The 27,328-nt window shown below is 40.6% G+C and overlaps 1 protein-coding gene across 1 annotated transcript in view; it reads left to right on the top strand.

The window, feature by feature from the left end:
- The window catches only part of MYO10 (myosin X), a 146,749-nt gene that overhangs the window by 35,619 nt on the left and 83,802 nt on the right, over window positions 1-27,328 (top strand). Inside the window, exon 3 of the mRNA XM_065752864.1 lies at window positions 23,677-23,835. Coding sequence (XP_065608936.1) covers window positions 23,677-23,835 — 159 coding nt within the window. The remainder of the gene's footprint in view (window positions 1-23,676; window positions 23,836-27,328) is intronic.

Raw genomic sequence — 27,328 nt, 5'->3', positions numbered from 1 at the left:
CAGAAGAAAGCATGAGCCAAGGATCCTTTGTATGTGCAGATTTCCCCTAAAGCATTTCTGCAATGCAATAATAAACTCCTTCAGTATTAGTTGCAAAAAGATCTTCAAGTACTGTTTTATAGTAGTGCTTTTATGTTTGCTGAAGGAAAAGGGGGAAATTGTTAGCATTGGTCATGTGCCTCTTCCTCATATGGCATGCTCTATTTTGTAAAAACAAGTAAGTTTTAGTATAAACTTAATGGAATTGAGAGGTGTTCTAAGGAGGTTTATCTATTCAAGCTGTCTTAACTAAGGAGAATTAAAAAAATGCAGGGGATAAGTATGGTGTTGTGCTGTGATGTCAAACACTGGAGAGGTTGCCAGGGAATGATGCAGTGCCCTTTTGCATGGTAAGTTAAGCAGAGTACAAACTGTGGCACATGGGTGACTGTAGGGCACGTGGGTGAAGAAAGGTTTGTATGAGGGAGGGGAGGTGCTGGAGATGTTGTGGTCATGCTTCTCAGGGAGTTAGTGCACCTGACCCAGGCTGACTGTGATGAAGGCCACCCAACAAAGATTAGCAGAGCAGGAAACCACAGCAAACCTCCTTCAGGTAATGAAGAATGAAAGGGAGATGGACTTTTCATCCTCCTTCCGCATGCAGGGATTTGAGTTAACATAGCTAGCAGTGGGGAAGCAAGGGGAGGTCCTGCTCAGCAGCAGCTGAGGCTCACTGTGAGCAGGCAGAGATTCCCAAGGTGTTTGGCTGCCAAATATCTGAGCCCATTCTGAGTGCTCACTGTGGGATTTTCCTGCGGTGATTTATAACTTTGTCAAACCGATGGCTTTTACAGGAAAGATAACATCTTGCCTCTCACAGAGGTTATTCACTTTCTAAATGAAACATACCTTCTCCAAAGAAAGGGCTGGTGGATCATTCAGGTATAGAATTGCCACAATTAGTGTAGGCTGGAGTGGGGCAAAAATACTAATTTACCTGTGATGACAGACTTAAAATAAGCTAAACTGAAAGTATATGTGTCATTAGTAAGCTGTGAACTGAGTGCTTCATCTGAAGTTGTCCAAATGTAGCAGAACTGTAAGTGACTGAAAGCAGATTTAGGAAAGGATTATTTAGCAATATTAATAAGCAGAAATGCCACGTAAACCTGTAATGAAAATAATGATATGTCTTTTACTGCTGATTACTTTTCTTTTGAAAGTGAGCTTTTCGCTAACATCAGCAAGGAGCTCTAATTAGAGGTAAATAAAATCTGTTCCATTATTAATGCTGCTTTCAGACAGGCGTTTAATATACATTGAAATTTAATGGCCAGACTTTGTCGGCATTATCTTCGCATCATCACTGGCTTAAATGCAATTAGAGAGGGTAACTGTCACTGCAAGATTTGCCCAGGAAATACGAAGCTCTGACAAGGATAATTCAAGGTCTGCCAGGCATTTGAGATATGGTAATGGTTTTTACAGCTTGTATGTGTGTGCAAAACAGCGAAACAAGCAGGGGCTGCATCCAACTCAGCTCAGGCAGAGTGCAAAGTGGGGGGAGATGGCTGCGGATCCTGATTTTATTAATATTGTCTTCTATTTCTTCCTGGTGAGGCCTCACCTGGAGTACTGTGCCCAGTTCTGGGCTCTCTGGTACAAAAAGATAGGGATCTCCTGGAAAGAGTCCAGTGAAGGACTACAAAGATGATAAAGGACGTAGAACACCTCTCTTATGAGGAAAGGCTGAGAGACCTGGGTCTGTTCAACTCTGAACGAAGAAGATTCAGAGGGGATCTGATCCACATCTAAGGAGCAGGAGGCAAAGGGAGGCTGGACTCTTCTCAGCAGTATGTGGTAATAGGATGAGGGGAGATAGCCAAAAACTGAAGCATAGGAAGTTCTGCACAAATGTGTGTGGGAACTTCTTCCCAGTGCAGTGACGGAGCAGTGGCACAGCTGCACAGAGAGGTGGTGGAGTCTCCTTCTCTGGAGACGTTCCAGACCCACCTGGACACCTACCTGTGCAACCTGGGCTAGGGAGCTGCTTTGGCAGGGGGTTGGACTCGATGATTTCTGGAGGTCCCTTCCAACTCCTACTTTTCTGTGGTTCTGTGTGATTTTCTTCTGGCTGTTTCTCTGGGCATTTTTTTTTAACCTTGGATTTCAGATGTGTGACAGCGTTAAGATGAGACAGAACACCATGGTGCATATTGAGTTATTCCAAATGGGTTGCTGATAACTGTTAATCCCAAGAAGCCTACAGAATATGTATGAAATGGATTTGTTCAAATGCTTTCAAAAAGTAGCAGAGCTATTCCAGTGCAGTAGAGTATCTCTGCACCTCTGATAGGTGGATGCTGCTCTTCTGAAAAGCAGTAGTTCATCTGTATGTGTGCTGTGTAGGTGAGGTGGGGAGACGTGCATGTAGACACACAGGTGTACTCATGTACAATTAATCTGCCACATCCCAAATACCAGGGATTTGAAATGTCTGAATCATACGCACATCCATTTCTGCAGAAGAAATCCCAGACAGCAATGTAGAGGTCTATAAGATTTTCTAAGTAAGGCTTGGTTTTTTTTTCCAGTCAATTCACACTGTAGTTAGCATAAAGCCCTGGATGCCAGCTAAAGAAAACATGATTAGGGAGAACAATATTCGCCTTTGATATTGATAAACTCTGCAATCAATCAGAGTTTGAAAAGTCCTTGAACATCACTACCTGAATCAATGCTGTTTGAGCATGAAATCCCTCCATCTGACTCTCTGCAAGCTGAACAAACTGTTTACTATACCTGATGTCCTCAGAGCTGATTAGGCAGCTTGAAGTAGACAAAGATTTAGACACCACAAACATTCAGAGTTGCTGAAGCTGCTCTCTAGCCATGCGTTTTTGCATGACTTTTAACCCATGCACAGTGTGATGTAGTCATCAGTTACAGTGTGGACATTATGTAAATATTAGGTAGCCTATCAGATGTGGTTCGGGATTGCAGTTACAAGCAGTGCTTCCTCCATTTGTGCATGAAAATGGAAAGGAATGGTTGATTAGCGGTGGGTAACTGATTAGGGAACTGTGGGCAAACATTACCACACTTAGATTTGCAAAACATGTTCACCTTTGAAGTAATATCAACTGAAAACAGTAGCCACAGAAGCTGCTTTTCTTAAGAAGTTTCTGAATGGAGAATGGATTTATTTTTAGAAATTGGCTTTACTTTTGGAATTTGGCTCTAGATTTTTTTCAAGTTGCAATCTTAAGCTCTTTTTACCCACGGATTAATGACAGGACTTTCATGTGAAAGAGTCTCATCAGCATTGTTCCCTTACAAGGCACGGATCTTAAATTGCTTTTTAATTTACATTTAGACCTAACATCACGGACCGTACTGTTACTTCTGCAGGAGCTCAGGTACAGAGGGGTGCTGAGTAGCAGGCCCTTCATTTGCACTAGGACACAACTGAAGCAGTCTAGTTTCTGGCTGAGGCATCCCTTTTTGTGCCATTCTTTGGATGGACTTTCCTTTCTGGTACGCACATGGGGAAATAATGTGTAAGTTGCATGATGAAAAATAGCTATCCTCTATATATCCAAGCTTGCAGACCAATCCAAAACACACTTGCTTTTTGGAAGAGTTTGTGAGATGATGGAAAAGGAGAAAAAAGTCTGGTTGCTAACCCAGTAGTTTCATCTACCCCTATAATTAAGCTCTGGGCCAGCGTTGAATCTCTGTTTTGCTTGAAGCCAGTTTGCAGCCTGGTAGGAACCATCCCTTGACATGAGTTTTTTTCTGAGTCTTCTCAGCTCAGTGCCTGCTCTAAGGATACAGTCTCACTCCTTCTGTCTACCAGCGACACCCCCAGCATATCCCCATCTGGTTCTTGAATTACATAGATACTGGCTTACACCTCTCTGAGTGAGTAACAGTTCTTAGCAGTACGTGGGTAAATATTTACATGTCTTTCCCTCCTACTTGGTAGAATACTGTGGTTTTGTACAGTACAGAGTGCTTTGTATAGAGGGGAAAAAAAAACAAAAACATTGTTTAGTTTTCCAGTTTAGTTTTGCGGGGGTGTTATGTTTATTTTACAAAGGCCAAACGTGATGCTGCATGCATTTAGCAGCAAAGCCCTGCTTTCATCCAGGGCTGATGGATTTATGGAGAGGTGATGGACTGCAAGGTCACACAGGGAGTCGGTGGTGAACCTCAGCCTTGTGTCCTGCTGACTCTAGTGCTTTGTTTCGTTGTCGGGCTGTAGGGCTTTGTCTTTGCAAATGACTGCAGCAAATAAAGCAAACTTACTCCTAGCTCTTCCACCCCACAGTTAATTTCAATAAACAAATGTTGTGGGGGCTGTTCTGCTCATTTATCATGGCATTGATAGGCTGAGGCTTGTCCTGACAGTTAGTGAGGAATTCTGGAAAGGATTGTGGTAGTTTGTTTTGACACTTAAGAAAGATTTGGGTGCGTAAAAGCACATATTAAATACAAATAAGTTTGTGTGTTGGCTACTGCTGCTTTATGTTTACTGCAGAACGTGGTATGTGCAGATGCCAATCTGGTTGCTACTCCACCGTGTCATTGGCCATTTGTCTTTATGCAGCAGACTGAAGCAGCTGTAGTGCCAAATCAGTTGAAAAACTAGCTGCAGTTCTGGGCCAGTGTCCTCTTCCTCTGTAGGTGCCACAGTAAGCAGAGGCACCAGAGCCATCAGTGGCTTGATCTGTGCTCACAAAGGAGCAGGATCTTGGCATACCGCAGCAACTACAGAGAAAAATTGGTCTAGGTAAAACTTCTTGATACTTTCCTTTAGGTTAGTGTAATGTCTGCTGTGTAGAATACGTGCTGCTAGAAAGACTGGCTGTTGGTCCTGTTAGTTTGCAGGAGAGAGGGGTTCCTTAGGTTTAAAGTGTGCTAAGTTTTTCATGCTTGAAAATTTAACTTCTTGCAGAGGTTCTTTCTGTGGCCTTCAACCAGGAGCACTGCAGGAAACTTGGTGGTAGAGGCAAAAATGATCTCACAAATTGCCAGTTCAGAAATTTTAAAATTTGCATTTCTGGTACAGGAAAACAAACAAGCAAAAAAAATAGTGGTCCTGCACCTGAAAAGCATTTACTGTCTGTGTTAGCACTGATTTGCCCATGGCAGAGCATGCAGTGATGCTGCCCTGGCACGTTGGCTCAGGCTGCAGCCACCCAGTGGTGTTGTAGTGTTGCTTGAATGATTTGTCAGCACTGTGTCTGGCTGCTGTCCACATTTCCCTTTGTGCGACTTCACCTGACTTTAAGCCTGGCTATCTTTGTTCAAATGTTCAGGGTCTCATGAGTATAATGTGGGAAACTTAGCAATGAAGTTACTTTTTACTGATTTTGTTTTTACTTCTTACTTTCTCAGCAAACAGTGTTTTCAGCGAGCATTTTTTAAATTTAATTTCCTTATTAAACAGTGCTATTGGTAATATCAAGTATTAAAAGTTTATTTTGTTGTGCATCGAGTGTAGCATTCTGAAGGCTTTGTTTTCCAAGTTATTTTTCGTTTTGTTCTCTACCAGTGGGTGAAGATGCACGTATTCAGTTTGTTTCTTTTATGATAACTGTATTTTGGTGTTGGTTTGAATCTCTCCTATCAGCAGTATCAGTCTGCAGAATTTATGCCATGTTAAGAAAGTGAGGCATGCTCTCAATGTCAGTTGCAAGGCAGGAATAAAATCTCTAGCTTTATGCACTTAGTAGTAAAATAATGAAGATCTTATCACTTGTTAGAGATGCATATTGCTAAGTTCAGCTGAAAACTTGATGTGTGGTAGGAAATCAAGCTAATACTTGCTCCATCCATTAAAAGGAGCTAGCACAGCAAGAGGCCAGGATAATGAGAAGAGTATAAACAGAACAATGAATTTTACTGTTAGACTGTAGTTTTGAAAGCTAATTATTGAACAACAGGTTTGTGAAGAGGCATGAAAGAGAAGCAAGCCAGTTATACTGTTAGAGTACAAATGACATTTGAACTGTATTTTAGAAGGTCTCAAATCTCTTTTGATCTATGTGGTTGAAGTAGACGTCTGAATTTTGGTCTCAGAGCTCATGGAAAAAATCAGTTTCTGGGGCTAGAAATTTGATATTTAAAGGCCTGTCTCTCACTAATTGCTTTCTGTCTGAAAGTTGTTATATGGATAAAAAAAAACAAACAAAAAAACCCCAACAACCCTGAGACAAAACAAAACAACCACCCCAAACTGTCCTAATTACTTTTTCATTCTGCTTGGGAAGTGTTGCAACTTTTCTTACCATAAATAGAAACAGGACTATAGAAATGAGTGTCAACGTTTTCCTTAATAGAAAACATTAACAAATAAAACCCTTTATTGGTTGTAAGGACCTTTTCTGCACCAACAGGACTGTTTTCAGAAGTTTCCAACAGAACTGTTAGACTCTTCTGTAACAGTGCTGAGTACCTGAATGTGCAGCCATGCTCTGGGCAGTGTCTGCACTCTGTCTTGATGAGGAACGGTTGAGAGCTTGGTTTGGTTAGAGATTGCTGTGGACTTCAGTGAAGTTGGGATCATCCAGCCAGAATTGAAGTTGTGTAACTGGTGAAGGTGGTAATCCATTGGATGTTGTTGCTCGAGTAGCCAAAATATGCATTCATTACAGCCCCTTCCCATTGAAAAGAAGTATTTGGTGGTTGCTGATCTGGATGTGCTTCTTTGGCATGCAATCCAGCAACAGTTGTGAGAGTGCCTGTTTGAGCTTGTGTCAGCAATGCATCTTTGGTGATCTTGAACTGGAGATGGCAACGTCTTGCCAACATGTGTTTTGGAAGGCTGTCCAGTGCTGTTCCTCCATGGGAGGTTGCTCTGTGTTTGCATTCCTGGCTTGAATAGTGAAATGTTCATTCACCGCATTCAGTATTGAGCTTGTGAAGCTTTGTGCTTCAAGGGGAGGGTCCAGTGGTTCAAACCTCCTTCAGATTACTTGGTTGGATAGACTTTGTTGCCTCATGCTTTGGCAAAATAATTTGGAGGTAAACTTGTCCTCACCAGGTCAGATAAATAAACAAGTGCCTGTGTTCTTGACCTGTGTGAAGAATCTTCCCATTTGGGGAAATAACAAAAACAAAAAATCACCTTTTATATTGATTTTCTGCTGTAGTTGCAGCTGCTTCCCTTTGTAAGTGTATCCTTGCGTGGCCTGAAGAAAGCTATGGCCAAACTGTGATTGCAACTGTTTTAGCTGCAACAATACACATTCTGACATTAGCATTTAATTTTGATGTAAAAAATCTTCCTCCCTCCCTGCAATGTCTTCCCAACATTTTTTTTTTTATGGGAAGTATGTTTGTGCAAAGTCAAAAATACCTGTGGGCGCTGATACCGTTATAATTCCATCTGATGTAATAGAGTGGTTTGACTGTAGTGGTGTGACTGTATCAGCAGAAGGACAGGCTTGGAGTTAGTTACTGGATTTTGCTGAGGCAAAGCTGTTCTGAGTTGCATTGCAACTGTGTAAAAAAAAAAAAAAAAAAAACAAAAAAAAAAAACCCATGGGATCCAAGGTCCCTGGGTCTGGCAGCACAGCTTTGGTCTGGGTTGCACTTGGGAAAGGGTCAAGTGATTTCGGTAACAGCTGAGACAATATAATTGTAAAGGGTTTGACCTCAGTTGCTGGCACTGTAGTGTAAAGCAAAGGACCACTAGGCTGCTGGAGCCTACAGCACCAAGGGAGAGTTGTTCTGAGTTTCATTACATCTGTGTGAGTTTTATAAGGGTTGAATTGCGCTCCAAAGGGCCTAGAAGGAGATTTTGGCAGATGCTGTAGCCCTTTGCAGTGGAGGGGACAGGCCGCCAACCCTGGAACAAGTAACCCTAGGAGCCCTGTGAGGAAAAGAAAATTCACCCAAAAAGCATGCTCTGTGCTGAGGTCAAGGCCTCAGCTAGGAGAATGTGTGTTTGTGAATCAGAGCTACCTCAGCAGGATCCAGTGCAGACCTGCCCTCACAGCAGAGCCTCCAATGCTGACAAGTCACTGCCTTTAGAGACCAGCTCCTGCTCATGTTCTGTCTGCAGCAGAGTGTATCTGAGATGTCTCAATGGCCTTGCTGTGACTTGCAACAGATGAAGGTGGCCAAGAAGAGTGTGTGCTCAGCTTAGCCACCTAACTCCATCTAATGGAAGGACTGTACGCCCTGCATTTGTTTTCTTCGACTTCTCCTATACAGAAGGGCTTCTGGTAGGCCGGTTTATCCCTCCTGGTAACAGCAGCTTCTCTTACTGGTGCTGGAAGTATGCGAGTGTGGTGTGTGTGTCTCTGCCTGGCAAGGTGAAGTGCTCTGTGGTAGACGTGGTCTGGTGGTGCAGTGAGAATGCTCTGTTTCTTATTCAACCTCTGATAAGGCTGCCTATTTTGGTCCTGGGTAAATCAATTAAGTCAAAACATGTAAATAGTGGTAATTGAAATCAGGCACTCTAATTTAGATAACAGTAAGCCTGCATAGCTTGTTTTTAAGTATGCTGCCTCGTTTTTGCCATGTACCGTTGAGTGTTTCATACTAAGATTTTTGTGTGTGAATTCTAAGCGTTGAGTTGGAGCCATACATCTCTTTTTAGATACTCTTCTTCCTCCAAATATTTCAGCTGCAGTGAAATTCAAATAATTTATAACTGCAGGGACTGTGTTGTAATATTGCACATTGGAAACTTCTGTTTACACCTGTACGTGTACTGTGAGTGTACCACAGGTATGCTACTCTGGGATGTTTTTTTCCTCCTCATACTGTATTGTGAATTCCAGAATCGAACATTTCCAAGCAATAGTTATTTTTTGATAATACAGGAGTCTTTTGAGACTGACTTAATATAGATTAGTTTTCAAACCATGCAAGAAACAAGTATGGTTTTCTTGTACCAGTGTGTCTTTTGAACTGAATGAGATGATGATTCCTCACTGATACTGAACTGTTTTTGATAAAGCTGTCTGCAGAGGTCTTTACCTGCTTTGCCTGCTCATCCACAGCTTGTTTATCTGTGTGGATGTTAATGGAAAAATGCAGACGGATTGGCACAGAGAATTTTATGTCAAGCTATTGTAATGCAGAGTGACTGATAAATAGTTTGTCTTGTATGTGAATAGCTGGTAAGCATTCTGCTATGCTGAAATACAGGAATATACACATACATACATGTTCATATATATATATATGTGCATGCACTAAATCATTCTTTTAGGAATTCATTTCTTTCTAAGGTTAAATAGTTGAATATGCACTTGTGTTAGCATATAAGAAACTTGTTGTTAGTGCTGTTTCTGATTCATGTTTTGATGATGGAAGATCTTGCCATGGAAATCTTAAGGCTGTTTTGTATCAGAACATTTTTCATATTTTGCAGTTGATTTAGAGTCGATCATTAGTTACGAGTCACCTGATGGAGAGTCAGCTCAATATTGCATGACTGCTTTGGTATGTCTCCTCACCAGACCTTTAAAAAAGTGCAGAGGTAATAGGAACTACAGATCTGAAGTCCCTTTCTTGTTAATGGCAAGTATGATCCTCTGTTGAATTGGCTTCTGTTATGTCTGTTTTGTAGCTTCAGGCAGAATTTGGGGCAGTAAAATAGCTGTAAATAAAATACTTGGTGGAGAAGGTTTTTTTTCCTTCTCTTTTGGATTTACATTCATTACTTCTGGAGACACAAGTCTGACCTTCAAGTGAGAGTATCTGAGTTTTGAGAAGACTTTTTTTAGGATGCATCTATGCTGTACATACTGTTGTAGTGGGAAACCAGTCTTGCACTGCTGTATCCACATATATGCTTTCTGAATTTCTGGTTTTGTGAGACATTGCTTATTGTTGGCAAGGATGTCTTTCCATGACTTCCTTGCTATTGATCAGGACTGCAGTCCTGTAGCCATGCTGCAGCTTGGTTATTAGGTAATACCTCTGTGTTCTGAATGTGACTGTCCAGGAGTGCCCTTCTTGCAGTCCTTATCTCTACACACACCATTATCTATATGCTGAACACTCTGGCGCATCACTGATGCTGCAGAGTTGAAGGTTCTGGGATGAGGGCAGGTGAGGCTAGGGACCACTCAGAACATTGCTCAGCTCAGGGTTTGGAAAATCAGTAGGACAAGGACTGAAGGTTTCTATGTCATAAATGAAAGATCCTTTAACTGTTTTCTATGTTACGCGGCTGCTCAATTGAAAATATTATAATGTTTTTTCTAGCTTCATATTCTTTGGCTGTAAGATTGAAACATGCCATTGTAAATGTTTCTAGAAACTTCTGATTTTATTTCACAGACTTGTATATGACTTGTAACAAAAATCCTTGCCGTGTCAGAAGAGTAGAGTTGATGCATGGAGTTGATTGATTGCACTTTGCCAGTGTATCTTTTATGAGTCTGTGACTTGGTAAGGCAAGAGTAGGGAGAAATAGCTTCGATTAGCTGAGGTAAATACTGACAGGGTAACATGACATTAGCTCAGGCCCTGTGTAGCTAAGCTAAGTGCATTCTGTCACCTCAAATCTGACTTCAGAAAAATCCTCCTACAGATCAAACAAAGTTTGTTTTTCACATTACTTCAGTGGGCAAATACACCCATCAGCTTGTAACTTATGTGGATAAAAGCATTCAGAGCAGCTCTGTTATTTTTTTTCCCTTTGTCCTTTGCAGCAGCAGCTGTTTTCCTTTTCTCTTGCCTTAAAATGAGTAAAGTCTTTGCTCATTTTGCATTCCACCAGAATCATGAACAACAGCATATCGAATTGTGCTGATTGTTTGCAACTTTCTATGAGCTCTAGCTATTAGAGGAGTAGGGCTGGGGTGTGCCCTCTCCAGTGCAGGGTGCTGGGGCTCACTGTTGCCTAGAGTCCAGCGGGGTTCTCTGAGGTTATTTACCCTCAGCTCAGTCCCCGTGGATGAGTTGCTATATTCCCCACTCTCTGAGCCTCTTTCATATAAAGGACTGCACACTCTAAATGTCTGTAATAAGAGTAGTTTGTACGCTAGCAAGAAGACTGCACCCTTGACAAGATTGTGCATGTAATAAGCCAAGCCTGTTCTGGGAGCTGTGAGGGGTGACGTATTTAGGGGAAGAGAACGTTGATTTTAATATAGGGGGGGAAAAAAGCAGTCCTCCCTCACTTTCAAGAAAGCTTTTTCCCATAGATCTCTAAAGCTGTGTTTTAAAATGTGACATCTATCAGAAAACACTGTAAAAAAAGATCCTATTTAGATAGGTGAGTGTATGCTGGGAGCATAAGTTGAGGGCAGTACTACTCACTAATACAAAGGTTTGCCTTACGCATGAATCTCCCAACCTTTGTTCCTGTGCAAGCAGTCAAAAAGGGTGGTTTAATTTTAATCTGTTTTTTCTTTCTTTAAAATTTAGTAACACGCTGGGCTAATCTCACTGTATTTCCTGTTACATGTGTATCTAGCCCTTATTTTATTTACCTAGACTTGGACTTTTAGAGGGTGCTTGGGGCTTGTCAAGGCAGATTCAAAGCCGAACTGTGTGCTTACAAAGAAAGAAGAATGCTGGTGTATTTTCCTTTGCAGGAAAAGGTGGTTCTTTTTTGGAACTATCAACATTATGGTTAAATATAATCTATATACAAGGTAATCTATATATAAGGCATCTTCCTTGTCTGTCTCCTTCATAACTTTGGCACAGCTACCAAAGAAGTACTACCCTGGGAGCTATGAATTGCTCTTTGCTTGTTTCACATGAACCAATTGTGACTGAGCTTGTCAGACATGCTTTCTGATGCGTAATATCTTTCTTTTTTTTTCTTCAAATGTAAGCGCAGGTCAGACATGAGAAATCAAATTGTGAACATTTTAATTAGTGGGCAACCTTCATTTGTGTTAAATCTTTCCTTTTGTTTCCTGCCAGGCAGAAGAGAAGGTTCATAGTTCAAACATAAGCCAACCAGATTGTATGCTGATTTTATGGGAGTGACTTGGAGAACAATCTGTCAAACTTCTACAGCCACGAGCAACTTCTTTTCCTTATCTACATATAATGCACGTTCTCACGCAATATCCATGTCATAAAGTAAAACTTATGACACTACTTTGAAATCTGTTGCATCTTTTGACCACTCCGTCTGCCCCTACTTGTTGATTCATGTCCTGGAATGACTGAGTTCTAGCAGTGCCATTTACCTCTCTCTCATTTTTTTAAACATCTGAAGGTTTCGTATTTAACAAACTCAAGCTCTTCACAAGTGCAATGAAACAAGATTCTTACCTGGAACAGGTAACAGGAAATTAAGATAAATAAATGCAGCTTTCTCAAAGGATGTAGAAAGGGGGAAGTTGTAGTGAGTCTTAGACATTAAAGAAGCATTTTTACACCGTTTTATGCATCTCTTATTCCTCTTTGAGCCTGGTTCTTGCTACTTATAATAGAACCAATGTTCTTTATGGATGAAAGAATACAATATTTTTCACCAAAGCAGACATATTAAAATGCAATAGTGTTTTCATATTTGTACCCCAGTATCTCCAGAAGGTCTTTCCTCCTTATACCAGAGGTGTAAAATTTTACAGCAAAAAATAGCGCTTTTTTTTTCTTTTGTCTTCTTATTCCACTATTTGCCTTTCATGTCACTGCGGTTTCGTTATGATTGGACATAGTGAAATACTCAGCTGTGTTTGTTGATTTGAAGCCAGAGCTGTCCTTGGGCAGAGGAGGTCTGGAACACATCAGCTGTATCCTGTGTGTGTCCCCCAGCACACGCACACTTAAAAATAAACAAACAACCAAGGAAAAAAAGGAGTCACAAGAGGAAAATGTGCAGAGCTGGCAGATGAGCTGCCGGTAGCAGCCCCCTGAGAGGTGTGGGGAGATGCAGTCCCACTTGGCCTCTCAGGGTGTGAGTGGTGGATTTATACTTGTATGGGAAGGCCCCTGGCTGGCTGCTGTCAGAAGATGCATGCAGCTTTGTTTCACGCTTGTCCAGACCTGTTTGGGCCTCTCCTGCAGCAGGCTTTCTTCCTGCCACAGCTAGCCATACTTTGGGGGCAGTGGGACAGCTGTCTTTGTGCTGGTTGAATGTGGTCTTCCTTGGTTTTTGCAATTACTACTGCTTCTGGCCCCCTTTCCCCACCTTATCACCAGTCCTTGTGATTTGTGCTGGGTCTGGGGAGCAGCCAAGGGACCCCTGTCCCTGGGATCTGTGAGTGTCACAGAGTGTTGTAGTCCATAATATCCTGGTGTCCAGGAAGACTTTCCACTGTGTTACAGAGCTGAAACTGAACTGCTTCTTTTCATCTCAGCTGTGCTGTGGCAAAGCTAATTTCTACTATGCTGTACAAATCATAGTATCACTAGAGTTGGAAAAGACCTGCAAGATCATCCAGTCAACCTGTCCACCAATATTTCCCCATTAAACTGTGTCCCTTAGTATGACATCTGAATGTTTCTTGAACACCTTCGGGGATGGTGACCCCACTGCCTCCTTGGACAAAGCCTTCTTCTGTTACTGCCTCCTTGTCACCCTGTGGCACTGATGCTGGCCTTGCTGCTGGGCCATGCAAGGTGAGCTGTGAAGTTGCCAGTGATATCTTCTTAGACCTAGGCTGGTTCCAGGTGGGAGCTACTGTATCCCTGTACCATATGTACCAGCATCCTGCTTCGTGCACTGTGCTTAGAGGGCACTCTTCTGGCACTGTATGGAGCCAGGTGAGATTTAGCCCCAGTGTATGCTTTGCAGTATGTTTAAAACTTCTTTGATCTCTAAGCTGTGCTGTTCTCACCAATGCTTATACAGTCTTCATTGGCAATGTCAGTGGCATTAATGAATTCTAACTTTGGATGAGTTGCCTGCACCTGTTTTCTTATGTGACAGTACTTCATTCATGGACTTCATAGGCAAAAAATACACAACCTAAATAAAGGTTACATTACTAACACTACTAACAAGAAAAAAACAAGTTTCTGATAGTTGGGATGTGTGCTTGGCTGGAGGAAACTGTGCTGCTGTGAGACCCAGAGCTAATTTGGATAGGTTCAAAGGGAGCTTTGGAGACCTACTGTGGGGTGGTCTGTTGCTTCTTACCCTGTAATTAATTGCCTTGGTTTCAGAATGGGGCTCACAGCAAAGAAGGAGGTCACCCCTTCCCTGTGTCATCTGGGGACATCTTCCAGTTATCTTCAGCCAGAGCTGAAAAAATTCCTGATTGTTGTTTAATTGGATTACTGAATGTAGTAATGGAGGTAACGGAGGGAGTGGCCTTGCTGTGATCTCCTCAGGTAGCACTTTCCTGAAAGGCTGACAAATTCTTTCGAGATGGGTATTCATGATAAAAGTTAACTTTGAAATAGAGTAGCTTTGTGAACAGAGCTGCTGTAAAAACTGCACTGTATGCTGAGGGACCATGCCACGTGTTTCATTCAGCTACCTGTAATTTTGCTTTGAACATTCTCCATTATGTATTATGTGTCATCATGTATGTGTTTGCTTTCATATAGATGTCTTTAGAAGCTGACTATTCAGGGCTTGGATTCTTCCCCTTTACACTCCCACATCCTCACATGTAAGTTAGCATTATATACTTACCTTTGTAGAGAAAGAGAATCAGATAGATGGCTAAGTCTTAAAAGGACTCCTTCAATGAAGAGGCCTGGGCTGTGAATAAAATTTGCCCTTGGCTCTGTAGCTAGCAGTTATAACTATGTCAAGACCTCTCATCACAGGTGGCCTGCAGGAACAACAGGTAAACAGTAGCACAATGAAAAGCCTCTCTGTTTTTCTAACAAATGTGGGTGAGAGGGACTGGTATTGGAGCCAGGATTTGTTTGTCATTTGGATCATTTATCACCCAGTCCTCACTTTCAGGAATAGCAAAATTAACTGCTGGCAGGGGCATAGGACATGGAAAGGAGCAAAGATATTTACAAAGCAGTTGGTGATATAATAGAGAAAGTTTAAAATTAGCTTTGAAAGTATCAGAATCCTTATGAACTTCTACAGAGCTTTGTACCAATACTTCATATTCTGACTTTTTCCCTCCTAGCACAAAAACAAAATGAAGCAAAACCTTAAAATTATTTTATTTAAACAAGCAAAAGTGATGCTAGGTTCTTATCTATGTTTCACCAGAGTGGGATCAAGTGATGTTGGAAATTTGACAGATTTCAGAGCTCTACAAATTTGCTGCCATGTTAACCTTTTGCCTATTCTATTTCTCTGGAAACCTATCAATACAGAAGGATCTAAAAGGCAGCTTTTAAATTAAAAAGGGTAACACTGAAACAGACTCATTCTTGTTGTGAACAAGAAGTCATTTGATTTTAAAAAGTGACTTCAATATAATTAAATATTATTGCTGTGAGGTGTGCAGTATTTATAGTAGGAAAACCAAGCCAAGTTTTGGAGAAACTTAAATAAAATGAAAGCATATTTAAATTACAAGAGTTTTATAATGAATGTTGTCTGGAGATCTGAAAGCTAAAATTGTGTGTGTGTCAACTTATTCTGTTCTTTTGCAAGCTGCAAAGTATTTAAATGACCAATATTCACATAAAACACGTAACTTAGTAGGCATTTGTTGCCTTCAGTGCTGGATTCAGGAATAATATCAGTGTTTTTTGTTTTGTTTGTCTGATGGTTTAGGGCACCTCACATAATATTTATTTCTGTTTTATGAAGATCTGTACTTCATTACTCGCCAGCACTTCTGTGTTGCCTTTTTTTCATGTTCCTTAATGTTAAGTCCTTGTTTAGGTGTTGGCTTCACTGAGGAGCAGTCAGTTAACTGAAAGCTCGATTTACCTGAAGCAGTCTTTCTGTGAGCACCTGAGCCCATTGGGTGTTGTCTTTTTTCTGCAGGGGGGTGGAAGAGATGCCTTTAACTTCAGATGCTAAACATTTTCGTTTTTATAGCTGGTGCTGTAGCAGGCTCTCCTTTTTTGGATGTCAGGGGGAAGTCTCCACGGAGAGAATGGTGAGGTGCTGGAACAGGCTGCCCAGAGAGGCTGTGGATGCTCTGTCCCTGGAGGTGTTCAAGACTAGGTTGGATGGGGCCCTGGGCAACCTGGTCTAGTTCCAGATCTGGAATTAGATTCATTGGAGTGCCATGATAGTCCTGTTACCTAAGGATTTCCCCACACGCACCAGACCTGTCATCCTCCTTCACCCATACTGCCTTCACCGGTTTCAGTGAGTTTATCAAAGGGCACAGTGAACAGGACGAAAGGTCTCTGCAGGGTTTCAGGACGTCTGCACCTACAAGTGTTCATATGAGCATGGCGTGAAGAGGAACATATAGAGAAATGAGGCTGAAAGGTTCATGCAGGCATTGCTCTGATTTTGTTCTCTTTCCCAGAGGGCTTTGTCAGAGTGTGACCTTCTTCAGTGAGCTTTCATCCAGTGCAAGGCTGACTTTTCATGAATGGCCCCTTGGAGCTTGAGCTGCCACGTAAATATAGCCTCTGATTTTATTACTGCAACATTACACAAAGGCTGTTCATATTCCAGACTCAGAGACAGTCTAATCAGCTGCCTGCAGGTTTTTTCTTATTTTTTTGTAAGAAAAAAGACCTATTGAGGTGAACTGCTGTGCGACTGAAAAAAGCTGGTGCAATTTGCAGGCTGCTTACTGAATGGAGTTGTTTCAGTTCTTGATAGCAGGGCATTTTATTCAAATTCTGTCTTGTTCATTCAGTTGCAAATAATCATTGTTTATCTTGTCTGAATCTTTGAATAAATATGAATTTAAAATTGGGAGTTTCACTCCATCTCTAACTGGTGTTGACAGTCAAGATAATGCTTTCAGTGCCTTACATTGTCTGGAAGTGCACTTTCTGTTGTGTGGCAAATGAAGGATAAAGGGTGATGGGGTTTCCTTTGTTGCTGTGTTTTTGGTGTTTGAATGTTCTTTGTTTTCTTTTTGGGAGGGAACATTTTAGTCTTCTCCTCCAAGAAGGAAATATCAGTTTTCATCCACTTTTCTTTGTAGTTAGTTGAGGTGTTTCATGCTGGAAGCAAGAGGAGAATCATTGCTACCTCTGTTTTCTAGGTGTTGATACTCTTTTATTACTGACTCAGGGCATTGCAATGGGGTATCCCACCCCAAGCCATGGCAGAAGTTGGTCTGGACCTTTCTTTGTTCCTCTATTAGGTGCTTGGGTCTGCATTCTGCTTCATCTCAGTGTCCTGCAGCTGGGAGGTCTTCTCCATGACTTAGGATGCAATTCCAGCACTGCAGTTGACCTGCTGTCCTGCAGGGAGCCTGAGTCACAGCTTCATAGTCTGTCTTCTGCCTATTTATTTTTGCTCTCAAAAGGCTCGGAAGCTGCAATCCTTCCACTTCTCAGTTTGCAGGCAAAAAGGGGTACTTTTCCATGCTTGAAGGAAGGAGTGGTGATGTGCCAGGAATGCTTCAGGTTTTCTGCAGCACTACGGTATTTATAGGTGGGTGGACTGTAAAAATGAAGCTCTGTGGTGTCTTCAGATGCGGAGAACTGTAGGTTATACAAGGTCGTTTGTGAAGAAATTAATGATGCACTTTTTCTCTTGTCGGAATTAGCATGGACTGCTAGAGGCTTACTGTAGTATAATCCGGGTAAAATCAGTGTGCTTAATTTGAATTAAATTTCTTTATTGTCTGTATAGGCAAGCTCAATTGAAGGGTCACAAGCACTGAGCCTGTAATTGGAAGCTTGTTTGTACTTGATAGTAGAGCTTCTTTGCAAAAGGAAACAGGCCAATAAATGGTCTTGAAATAGTGCTTGCAGAGTAGGCATTAGGTGAGAAGTCTTGACCAGACAAGCTTACTGACCTTGGTGAACAAGTAGGGAGAGAACAAAGAGGAGCTCAACCACAATGACGGCAGTGCTCACTGGCCTGGCAGTGTGCTCCTCCGTGCTGTGGAGTTCAGAAGCAAAAAGGGATGACTGTGTGGAGAAAGGTTTGGAGGAAGAGGAACTAAGGCAAAAAATTGGATGGACCTGAAGTGAGCAGAGAGTGAAAGCAGAACTGATTATCGTGTAGAACTGTGTGTTACTCATCTGATGTGGTAGATCCGATAACGGGCAGAGAGACTGTCCAGGCACTTTGCATTACAAGTCACATTAGCATCTCCCCGGGAAAGAAAGGTGGGGAATGGAGTGATTCCTACTATAGGTAAGGAGGAATTTTGTAAAACGGGAACAAAAAGAAGCTGATTCTTGGTTACAAGTGTAGGGGATATTTGCCTGAAGGAAAGGCCACCGTTAGTGTTACAGTGTTACTGTAACAGTGTTACAGTAGTAACACTAACAGGACCTTGATTTCAGCAAGGCATTTGATTCCGTCTCCCACAGCATTCTTATAACAGAGCTGAGGAAGTGTGGAATAGATGAATAACTCTCTCCAGGAAAAGAAAGCAAACTACTGGATTTTCGTTTTTGTTTTTAATCTCCAGGTCCTTGGGCTTTTAATGATTTATTTTTCTCCTTGGAATGTTGCATTCTGCTATTTATAAAGTGAGCTCAAGTTCTCTTCTTTCTGCTTGGAGTCATGTATAAAGAGATCGTGCAAGATTTATTGCATTTTCTAACTTTTCAACATGAGGGAAACACAAATGATGGTCCTCGATACAGACTAACAGCAGAGAATAAATAAAAACAATATTTTTAACTGTCTCCTTTCTGTGTACAGAAGGTGGAGATAGGCTCATTTCTGCCTTTAAATAAAAATCTTACAGAAATCTCTCTAAAATGATGAAGATTCTGTCATAACTCAAATGCTTACTTGCAGGTTAGGAACATTTTAGCATGCTTTTGGCCTTCTTCCCATCCAATATTGTTAATCGGCATCAAACTCAACACACAACTACTGTGTGAAAAACACCCTGAGAGAGTTGAAGGTGTGTTGGCTGCATATGGGCTGGAAAGCCCTGAGTGTGACTTGGGTGCTTTTGCAAGAAATTCAGCAATATGCTAAATTCACTTGACTCAGCTGTTGGGAAATACCTTGGTACTGGTGAATGCCCTTATTCAAGCAGGTATTTTTGTCACTTGGAATCGAGTCATGAAATGACACAATAAGAAAGAAAGAGCTTGTGTGCTCCTGTCATTGGGTGCCTGCTCTACCATTCTTTCCTGGTGTTAATAAATTGCATTACAAATTAAATCTTTTTTTCAAACATAATTTTCATTAGATTTTGAGCTAAGGGCTGATTTCCCTGAGCAGAAAATGAATTAGGTATTGTTTTGTGGTATTCCCCATTCATTGAGGGTGTACTGGAAGGACTTATTTTTTTCTTGCACCAGATTGCTCACACAGAATAAAAATGTCATTTTCAGTGTAAAGAAGTGAGAAATAGTAAGGTCTTCATGCTGATTTTCTTGCTTTTTTCAGAAGCATCAATGAAATTAATTTAATTGCAATCATGTGCCTCAAACTCTTGATTTGTTGGTCAGTTATTTTATTTTTCTTCTCCAATAACCTTATAAGTAGATTTAATAATATATTTATGTAAAATAACTGAATATAAAGGTATAGATTTACATAATAAATGCTTGCATCAGCAATGCCATACTGTAATCCACAACAGTATTTATGAATGTGTACATATAGAATATGTACAGCTAAATGATATTATTATGTTATTTAATAGAGCCATCATTTTCATTATCTGCCTTTGCCTTAAAATGTGATTTAAGAACTGTTGGCTTTCTTGATAGGGTCCCATATAAAATAGTTTATTCTAGGGCATTCTGCTGCTTTGGGACAAAACCCTTTGCTAAACCTCAGCCACCAAAAGCCCTGTCACTCAGTGTTCACCTACAGTCTCCCCTTTAATCCTGGTACATGCTGTAGGAAGTTCTCTAGCTTTCTGCAGTGCATTAAAGAGTGTCTTACTGGTACCTTCAGCAAAGAAGAGGCACCCGGAGATCAGGATCAGATGTTCACTGTGCACAATGCAGGTCATGCTCACATCCTGGAAGTGCTGGTGTACTGCCAGGGATTCACTCTAACTTTTTTCTTTGGCCCTACGTGAAGGGCTGATGTTCTCGTTTGTAAGATGATGAGTTTGTTTTTTTCTGCTTGTCTTCCTTTCTCATGTGGGTAATACTTTTGGAAGCGTGAGTGCAGTTCTCACTCCCAGTATCAAGGGCTTAACATTGTGTCTTAGATCTGATGGATGCAACAGGTTGTATGGTTATGGAGCAAGTAACAAATCTTATGAGGAGCGGCTGAGGGAGCTGGGATTGTTTAGTCTGGAGAAGAGGAGGCTCAGAGGAGACCTTATTGCACTCTACCACTTCCTGAAGGGGGGTTGTGGTGAGGAGGGGGTGGGCCTCTTCTCCCTGATAAATAATAACAGGACAAGAGGGAATGGCCACAAGTTGCGCCGGGGAAGATTTAGAGTAGACCTGAGGAAACATTTTTCTCTGAAATAGTGGTCAGGCACTGGAATGGCCTGCCTAGGGAGGTGGTTGAGGCACCATCCCTAGCGCTGTTCAAGAAGCATTTAGATGAGGTGCTAAGGGATTTGATTTAGTAGTTGGGTAGGGATAGTGACAGGAGGATGGTTGGACTAGATGATCCTTTCCAACCATATGTACCTATGAACAGGTGGATTTTGGCACTGCTCTGAGCAAGGCTGATCAAGTGTACCATGTTTTGGAGAAAACCAAATTGAGTTAATAACCCTGCTGATTTCTAAATAAGCATGAATCAGAACATGGGGATGTCCCATCAGAGTTTTGAAAATGGCTTTCAAAACCACAGCAATGTTTTGTTTTCACACTTTCCACGTGACCCTATTTCTAATGTTAATTTACATATTCCTATACTCAGTTACCTGTTCAATCTCTCTTTTATACTAGAGGATGTAATGTAACTCAGAAGCACAATTGCTGTCTTTCTGTCTTCTTCAAGACTGTTACTAAACAGTGTTCCTCTAGCCTGCAGGTATGGTTGTTCTTCCAGCAAGCTGTTGATATTTGGATATTTGATAGTTCCTGTCTACCTTATTTTAGAACCCTACAGCACTTGTGAGAGCCTTTTTTTGTGTCACCTGGGGCCCTGGAAACATTCATTCCCTGAGCTTTCAGGTGGCTACCTGAAAGCATTTGAGTCTGTTTTTGGTGCGTTCATCACAGTGGTAAAGTAAGGCATGGTGAAGATAGTCAGGCAGCTTAGAAATGTTCTGCTTTCCTCATGTAGTACAGTTTACTGGTTTTCAGCTGGATTGACTATTTAGTCTTATGTTTCCGGAGTTTGTTCCTTCTGTTGTTGCTGTTTGCATTGCTCCTTCCTATCGCAACCTCTAATTTTCATTTCCGCAGTAACTTTGAGACTTCTTATTTTGCATGCTCTCTTAGGGTTTAATTTACAGTTTTCCATATATTCAGCATGTTTGTTATCTTGGAGCATTTATATCTTGAAAGGAAAGCAGTTTTTGCTGAATTCTTATTTGTTTTAAATATCTGTTCCAAGTTTCCTGCATGCTTTTCTTGACCTTCCACAAATACTGGCAAGATCCTTCAGGGTGGACACTCCTGTGCTCTGCCAGTATGGTCTTTGTAAAGTTCAGGAGCCTGCTTGGTTATCTTCCTTTTCTGCATGCTGACCCCATTGAATAGCTCTCAGTTCTTATTTCCTGAAGATTTTGTCTGTTGTAATATTTCATAGTGTGACCTTCTAATTAGTAACGATAAAGTTCAAGGGAGCCTTTTCACATACATATCCTAATAAAGGCATGAGTCAAGTTGAAAAAAAAGCAAGTAAGCTTTTCAGGGCATGAGTAGCAGGGCTACCGAGAGCCCATTTGAAGGACATGAGGTCTGTGCATGTGATTTTGCTGCCCGTCTAATGGCTTTGATGTTAGATGACTTTACTGAAGTTGTACAGTGCAGCTAGGGAATCTGAAGGATACATGGTTCTGGTGAAAATAAAATGTGGGGAAGAAACAATTGTTCTTTCTGGTCTTGGTGGCAGCCACTGAGCCCAGTGAGTGTCTTTTCTAGCTGGTTGATAAGGAAGCACAGAGGAACTTACAAGAGTCAGCTTCAAGAGACATTTCCTCATCTAAAAAAGAATGCAGTGTATGCAAGAGCTGAAAGTATGAGTCTTTTTTTCCTGGTATACTTTCTTTTGGTATGAGTGACATCTCTAACTGTTCAAATGACTGTGCCAACATTAGAGATACTCAGTCTGGGCTGTGATCTCAATGAACAGATTTCATCAGGCAATTCTCTGCAGTCAGCTGGTGGCTTATCCTACCCAAAGCCTCAGTGTTATGTCTATTCCGCATTCTGCCTGTTGCTCCTTTGGTTTCTTTTTTCTCATTTGTCTTGGCAAGACAGGCAAAATCACGCTGCAGTAAGTGCAAAGAATCTATTTTCCTGAATGTTGTTTTTTGATCTTGGAGGTCTTTTCCAACCTAAGCAATTCTGTCATTCCATGATTACGCTACTGCCCTTGTTCAGTCTTTCATTAGCAGCAGCATACATATGTTTTTATTTGGAAAAAATCTTTGATGGGTTTTCTTTTCCTGAGCAGAACTGTTGCTTTCCATACTGCTGCGTAATCCCCAGCCTGCACAGGCAATCCTGCAGCACTCATAAACAACTGGGCAGCTGCTTATTGCACTCCTTCAGTTGGTTTTATAAATATTATTTCAAAGGATTTGAGAAGGTTTGTTTTTTTAGTGTTCCACGTTATTATAATATTTGCATTGACACCCAGACCTTTAGTTTAGTTTGCAATTTAGTTTGCAGTGATGATGTTTGTGGGGACTAGTGTTGCCACAGTAGCATTGCCTGTGAGACGCAGACATGCCCGTGAGTTGCCAAGGTGTAAATTAGAAGGAAATGGGAACCTGTATTGCTGAGCAATTGGTTTATAAACTTCAGCAATGTCAGTGTTCCTAAAAGTTTGTTTAACTAGTTTGGGAATATGTACAACTCTTGAGTGTACTTGTGGTAGCTTCACAGTAGATATGTAAAAGGGTCTTATGACTGACTATTTAAATTATGGCTTTTTAAGGACTTTTACTGTTCGTTTGTAGTATGCCTCCGAAATCTATCTTAAAAGTACAATAATTAGAAATTAGTGCAGCCATTCACTTTGAAATGCTTGCTTATGATGACTTAGTGTGTTAATTACATTAGGAAGCATGACCTAAGCTGGTAGTGGTCCTTATCAGAGAACTGAATGGAAACATTTAACATCTAAGTTGTTTTCAGATAAAATAGTAACACTGGTAGCCTGTTGGATCCATCATTTTTTTTTTAAAGTTTTGCAGTGTAAAGCATTTTTCTCCAAAGAAATTTGAGTATAAGTGAGATGTACTGCAGGGAATAGAAGATTTCCTTTTGTTGGTTGGTCTTAGATTTTGGAGAATGATTATTTGCTGATTATTTGCTTGTTTTATTTTTCATCTAATAAAATATTGTAGTAGTTCATTGAAAAAACTAGATTTCTTTCACCTAGGAAAAAACCTTAGTCCTCAGTGTAGTGTCAGTATGTGATAGTTTCATACAATCCCTGTGCATGTATTCAGGGCTTTAATTATTGTGAAAGAAGCCTCAGAAGGAGGTGTGAATGGCAGGCTACAACATTTTTCAAGTCTGCTCACTGATGAACTGGATAGGGAATATGAGTTTGTATAAAAGCTCCTTCCTCAAATATGAGTTTTTGAAAGTGTTCTCTAATTATTATTTCTTTTTCAACTCTTCCAGGTGTTCACCTATAAACAGAGCACCATCACTCACCAAAAAGTAACACCTATGCATCAGACAAGCGTGGAGAGTGTGGAAGACATGGCAGCCCTAGTAGATCTCCATGAAGGCTCCATTATGCATAACTTATTCCAACGATATCAGCAAGATAAAATCTATGTAAGTTTCTTCTAAATTTAAGAAAAATATCTGGAGGCAGTGTTTTTGTTTATCTGACTGCTGTGTGTTTTGCTGTTCTGTGATTTCTCCCTTCTTAACGTTCTCCAGTTCTTTGTGCATCTTCAGAGAGTTGAAGCATGTCTTGTCTAGGGACTTCTTACCAACAATAGTGAAAGGAGGAGGTTGCTTGGGGATATCAAGGTGCTCCCTTGCAAGCTTCAAAAAACCACCAGACTAGATAAGCTTTTTTACAGTTCCATTGGCAGGGATCTATAAAGCATTCTTGTTTTTTTCTCATTGTCCTTAGCCTCTCTTCCAACATTGTATGCTATGTATGTCACTGGAAATGATGCAGTGGGATTTAGTCTGTGACTGTCATTTGGAGCTCCAAGAACCAATCGTGTCCAACATCACAATTACAATAGAAAGGGGATGGTATTATGATCATCAAGATGAAAACCTATGTCATTAAATAAAGATACTCAAGAGTTTTGGGTATGTGAAAGCAGGCGGGGATTTAGGAATCTCAAAAACTAGGAATTAGTTGATACAGAACTCTTTTTCTCAGCAGTTAGGTTGTGATTAGGTTCACCTGTTCTTTAAATAATAATATACATGCTTTATTCTAAACTTCATCTATTAAGTTCAGCTTCTTTATTTTTAATCAACATAACGTAAAAATTTCCCTTTATTTACAAATTTATTTTAGACAAAAAGAAAAGGTGTAATGAAGCTCTCTTCCTTTGTAAGTCACCTTTAAAGGGGCTTGTACTGGGAACCCTAAATGTTGAGGTTGTTCTCTTTACAGCAGTCTTTATAAGTTTTCCTTCTGAAAATAAATGGACTATTTTTTTCTTTGAGAAGAAACAGTAGACAAAAAATGAACAGTGTGTATGGGCAATCCTGCATGTGCAGGAAAAAAGGGTATTTGAGAAAAGTTTAATTTTTGCAAGCGTTGTTAGATTAGACTGTAACACTTAGTGTGAGTTAAAATGTAATTTAAAAAGAAAAGGTTTCTGAGGAATTAGATGTACTGAGATGTGGGATGTGGATTTTAGCCTTTCCTCTTTTATCAAGTGTGAGTATGGAAGGGAGTGATGTTCTGAAGAGGCAAAAAATATCCTTGTTCTGAAGAGGCATGTCATAGGTTTTTTTCCCAGCTTGTCACAACAAGTTTAGGATATTCTGATTCTTGGTGTTCAATGTGGTGTATGTTTCTAGACAAACAGGTTTGTTTGCTATTAGTGATGGCAGATCTTCAGTTGCTGCTGAATTATTTATTGTCCTTTCAGTCTTGCAAGTTTTACTTCTTTTTGGTATAACTAACCTGAAAATTGATTGAATAAAGGTGATCAGAAAAATACCAGGTGTATTTTGAAGTGCATATGAACGAGTCTCTGTTGTCTGTATATGTAAGCAGGGGTGATATAAAAAGCACCTTCTCTCTCCTTGTTGGTTCCTCCTGTCTTGCTGTGTGCCTCTAGCAATAGATTAGTGGGACAGAACTCCGGGAGCAGAAACCCTGGGAAAAGCAGACTAAATACTGACATAATTTTATGAGAACTTTATAGGCTTACAAGCATGTGCTTTGGGAGGAGGCATTATTAGAAGAATCTGTGCAATTAACAGTGTCTGTTCAGTCCAGAAGCTTTTAACTATATTGAACTGTTCAGTTATATTTCAATGGTGGTTTTATTGTTGTTTTTTGATTGTTTGTTTGTTTGTTTTAAGACAAAGGGACTGGAAGGTGCATTAGCTTTACCTCTGTTAAGCACCTAATTGCAGCCAGCTGAAGAAATGATGTTCCTGGTCCTGGCTGGACTAGTTCTTAGACAGCACAGTGGAACCCATTGCATGCCAGAAGCAAAACTTTACAGACTGAATATTTGTCTTCTCTCTTCATTCCAAAAAGCCTTCTCCTGGGGCCAGTATTGCTTTGTCACTGAAGTGCACACACGGTCTTATATCCATATTCATACTTTTATCTCTCCTTTGTACAGTAGGGATAAATTAAGAACCCGTGTACCTTCTGCACTTTGAGCAGAGGAGCTAGTCAACCTCTTGGGAAGATTTGCCTCCATCACTGAAGAAACTGTCCTGTAACTGCAACATGCTGCTTTTACAGATGCTTATCATTGCCTCTCTGTTTACTTCAGCCTTGTTCACCTTGCCCACCTCCCGAGTGAGGGAAAAGTGGCTTTTTTACTGTATGGCTTTTTAATTTGCTTGTAGCAATGCAAACATATTTGTGTGATTCTTGAGTTTAGCAATGAGGAATGTACTGTTTGGGTATAAGTTTGGAGGTTTGCTTTTCAAACAAATACAAAAAATGGTATGAAGTGCAATACACTAAATTGTGGTGTAAAGTATTTCTTTGAACTGTTTTAAAAATACAAAAGAAACAATTTAAAATAAATTTAAGCAGTTGCTTTCCCAGGAAGACAGTGTTTATGCATGTCTTCCTCTGTTGTGTATTTGATGATCTGTTTATCCAGCAGTGAGCATTTCAGTAAATATTTTCAGATGTTAGAGTTCAGTTTACTTTTCCTTTACTTAATAACATTTTTCCCTTTTCATCTCACATAATCATATCCATACTCTTTAACTTCTTTCTACTTCCTAATCAATACTGTAAAATATATTTGCTGTAGATGTCAAAGATTGTCAAACTAGTCAGTGACTTCCTTTGCTGCTTCCAAGAACTTGAGCTGTTAAGGTCAGCATAGATTTTCTTCCCTTTTGGGGGGGTGGGGTGGTGTTGGGCTGGGTTTATTGATTTGATCTACAGGCTGTTTGCTGTGTAAACAATGCCAGGCTTTGTACTTAACAAGCTGAGTCACTTAGCTGAATCTGTGTTGTTAGTGAGAAGTTAAATGACAAAATTTGTTCTAATCCATGTGCAGCCATCTTTTAGTGTCAGCGTTGTCTGTCAAAATCTGATTGTGATATTTGTCTGTTTTTCTGTTTAAAAAAAAAAAAAAAAGAATGCAAGCTTTCCCCTTTTAGTCTGTGAGATGCCCAGGCTATATATGCTCTTCCTAGATAGAGCCATAGAATCAATGAAGGTTGGAAAGGCCAGTAAGACAGACTGTCTAGTCCAACCATCAACCCATCACCACTGTACCACTAAATCATGCCCCTCTGCGGCACATCTACATATTCCTTGAATACCTCCAGAGATAATGACTCCACTACGTCCTGGGAAGCCTGTTCCAATGCCTTATAACTCTTTCTGAGAAGAATATTTTCTTGATATCCAACCCAAACTTTCCCCAGCACAACTTAAGGCCTATAAATGTTGCCTGGGAAAGAGGCCAACCCCCACTCTGCTACAGTCTTCTTTCAGGGAGTTGTTGAGAGTGATATGGTCTCTCAAAGCAGCCTCTTGTCTTGTATTTTTCTTTTAGGTTTCTTGATTAATACTGCTTTTATCTTAGAGCTTGCTTCTGGGTCACCACTGTAAAAGAACAAGGTTAGTATGCCAGTGATGGGA

This window comes from Cyrtonyx montezumae, unplaced genomic scaffold (genome assembly GCF_038088225.1).
Source record: "Cyrtonyx montezumae isolate F1298 unplaced genomic scaffold, pur_monq_1.0 scaffold_8, whole genome shotgun sequence".
Classification (NCBI taxonomy): Eukaryota; Metazoa; Chordata; class Aves; order Galliformes; family Odontophoridae; genus Cyrtonyx; species Cyrtonyx montezumae.
This window is presented reverse-complemented; position numbering and strand designations above follow the sequence as displayed.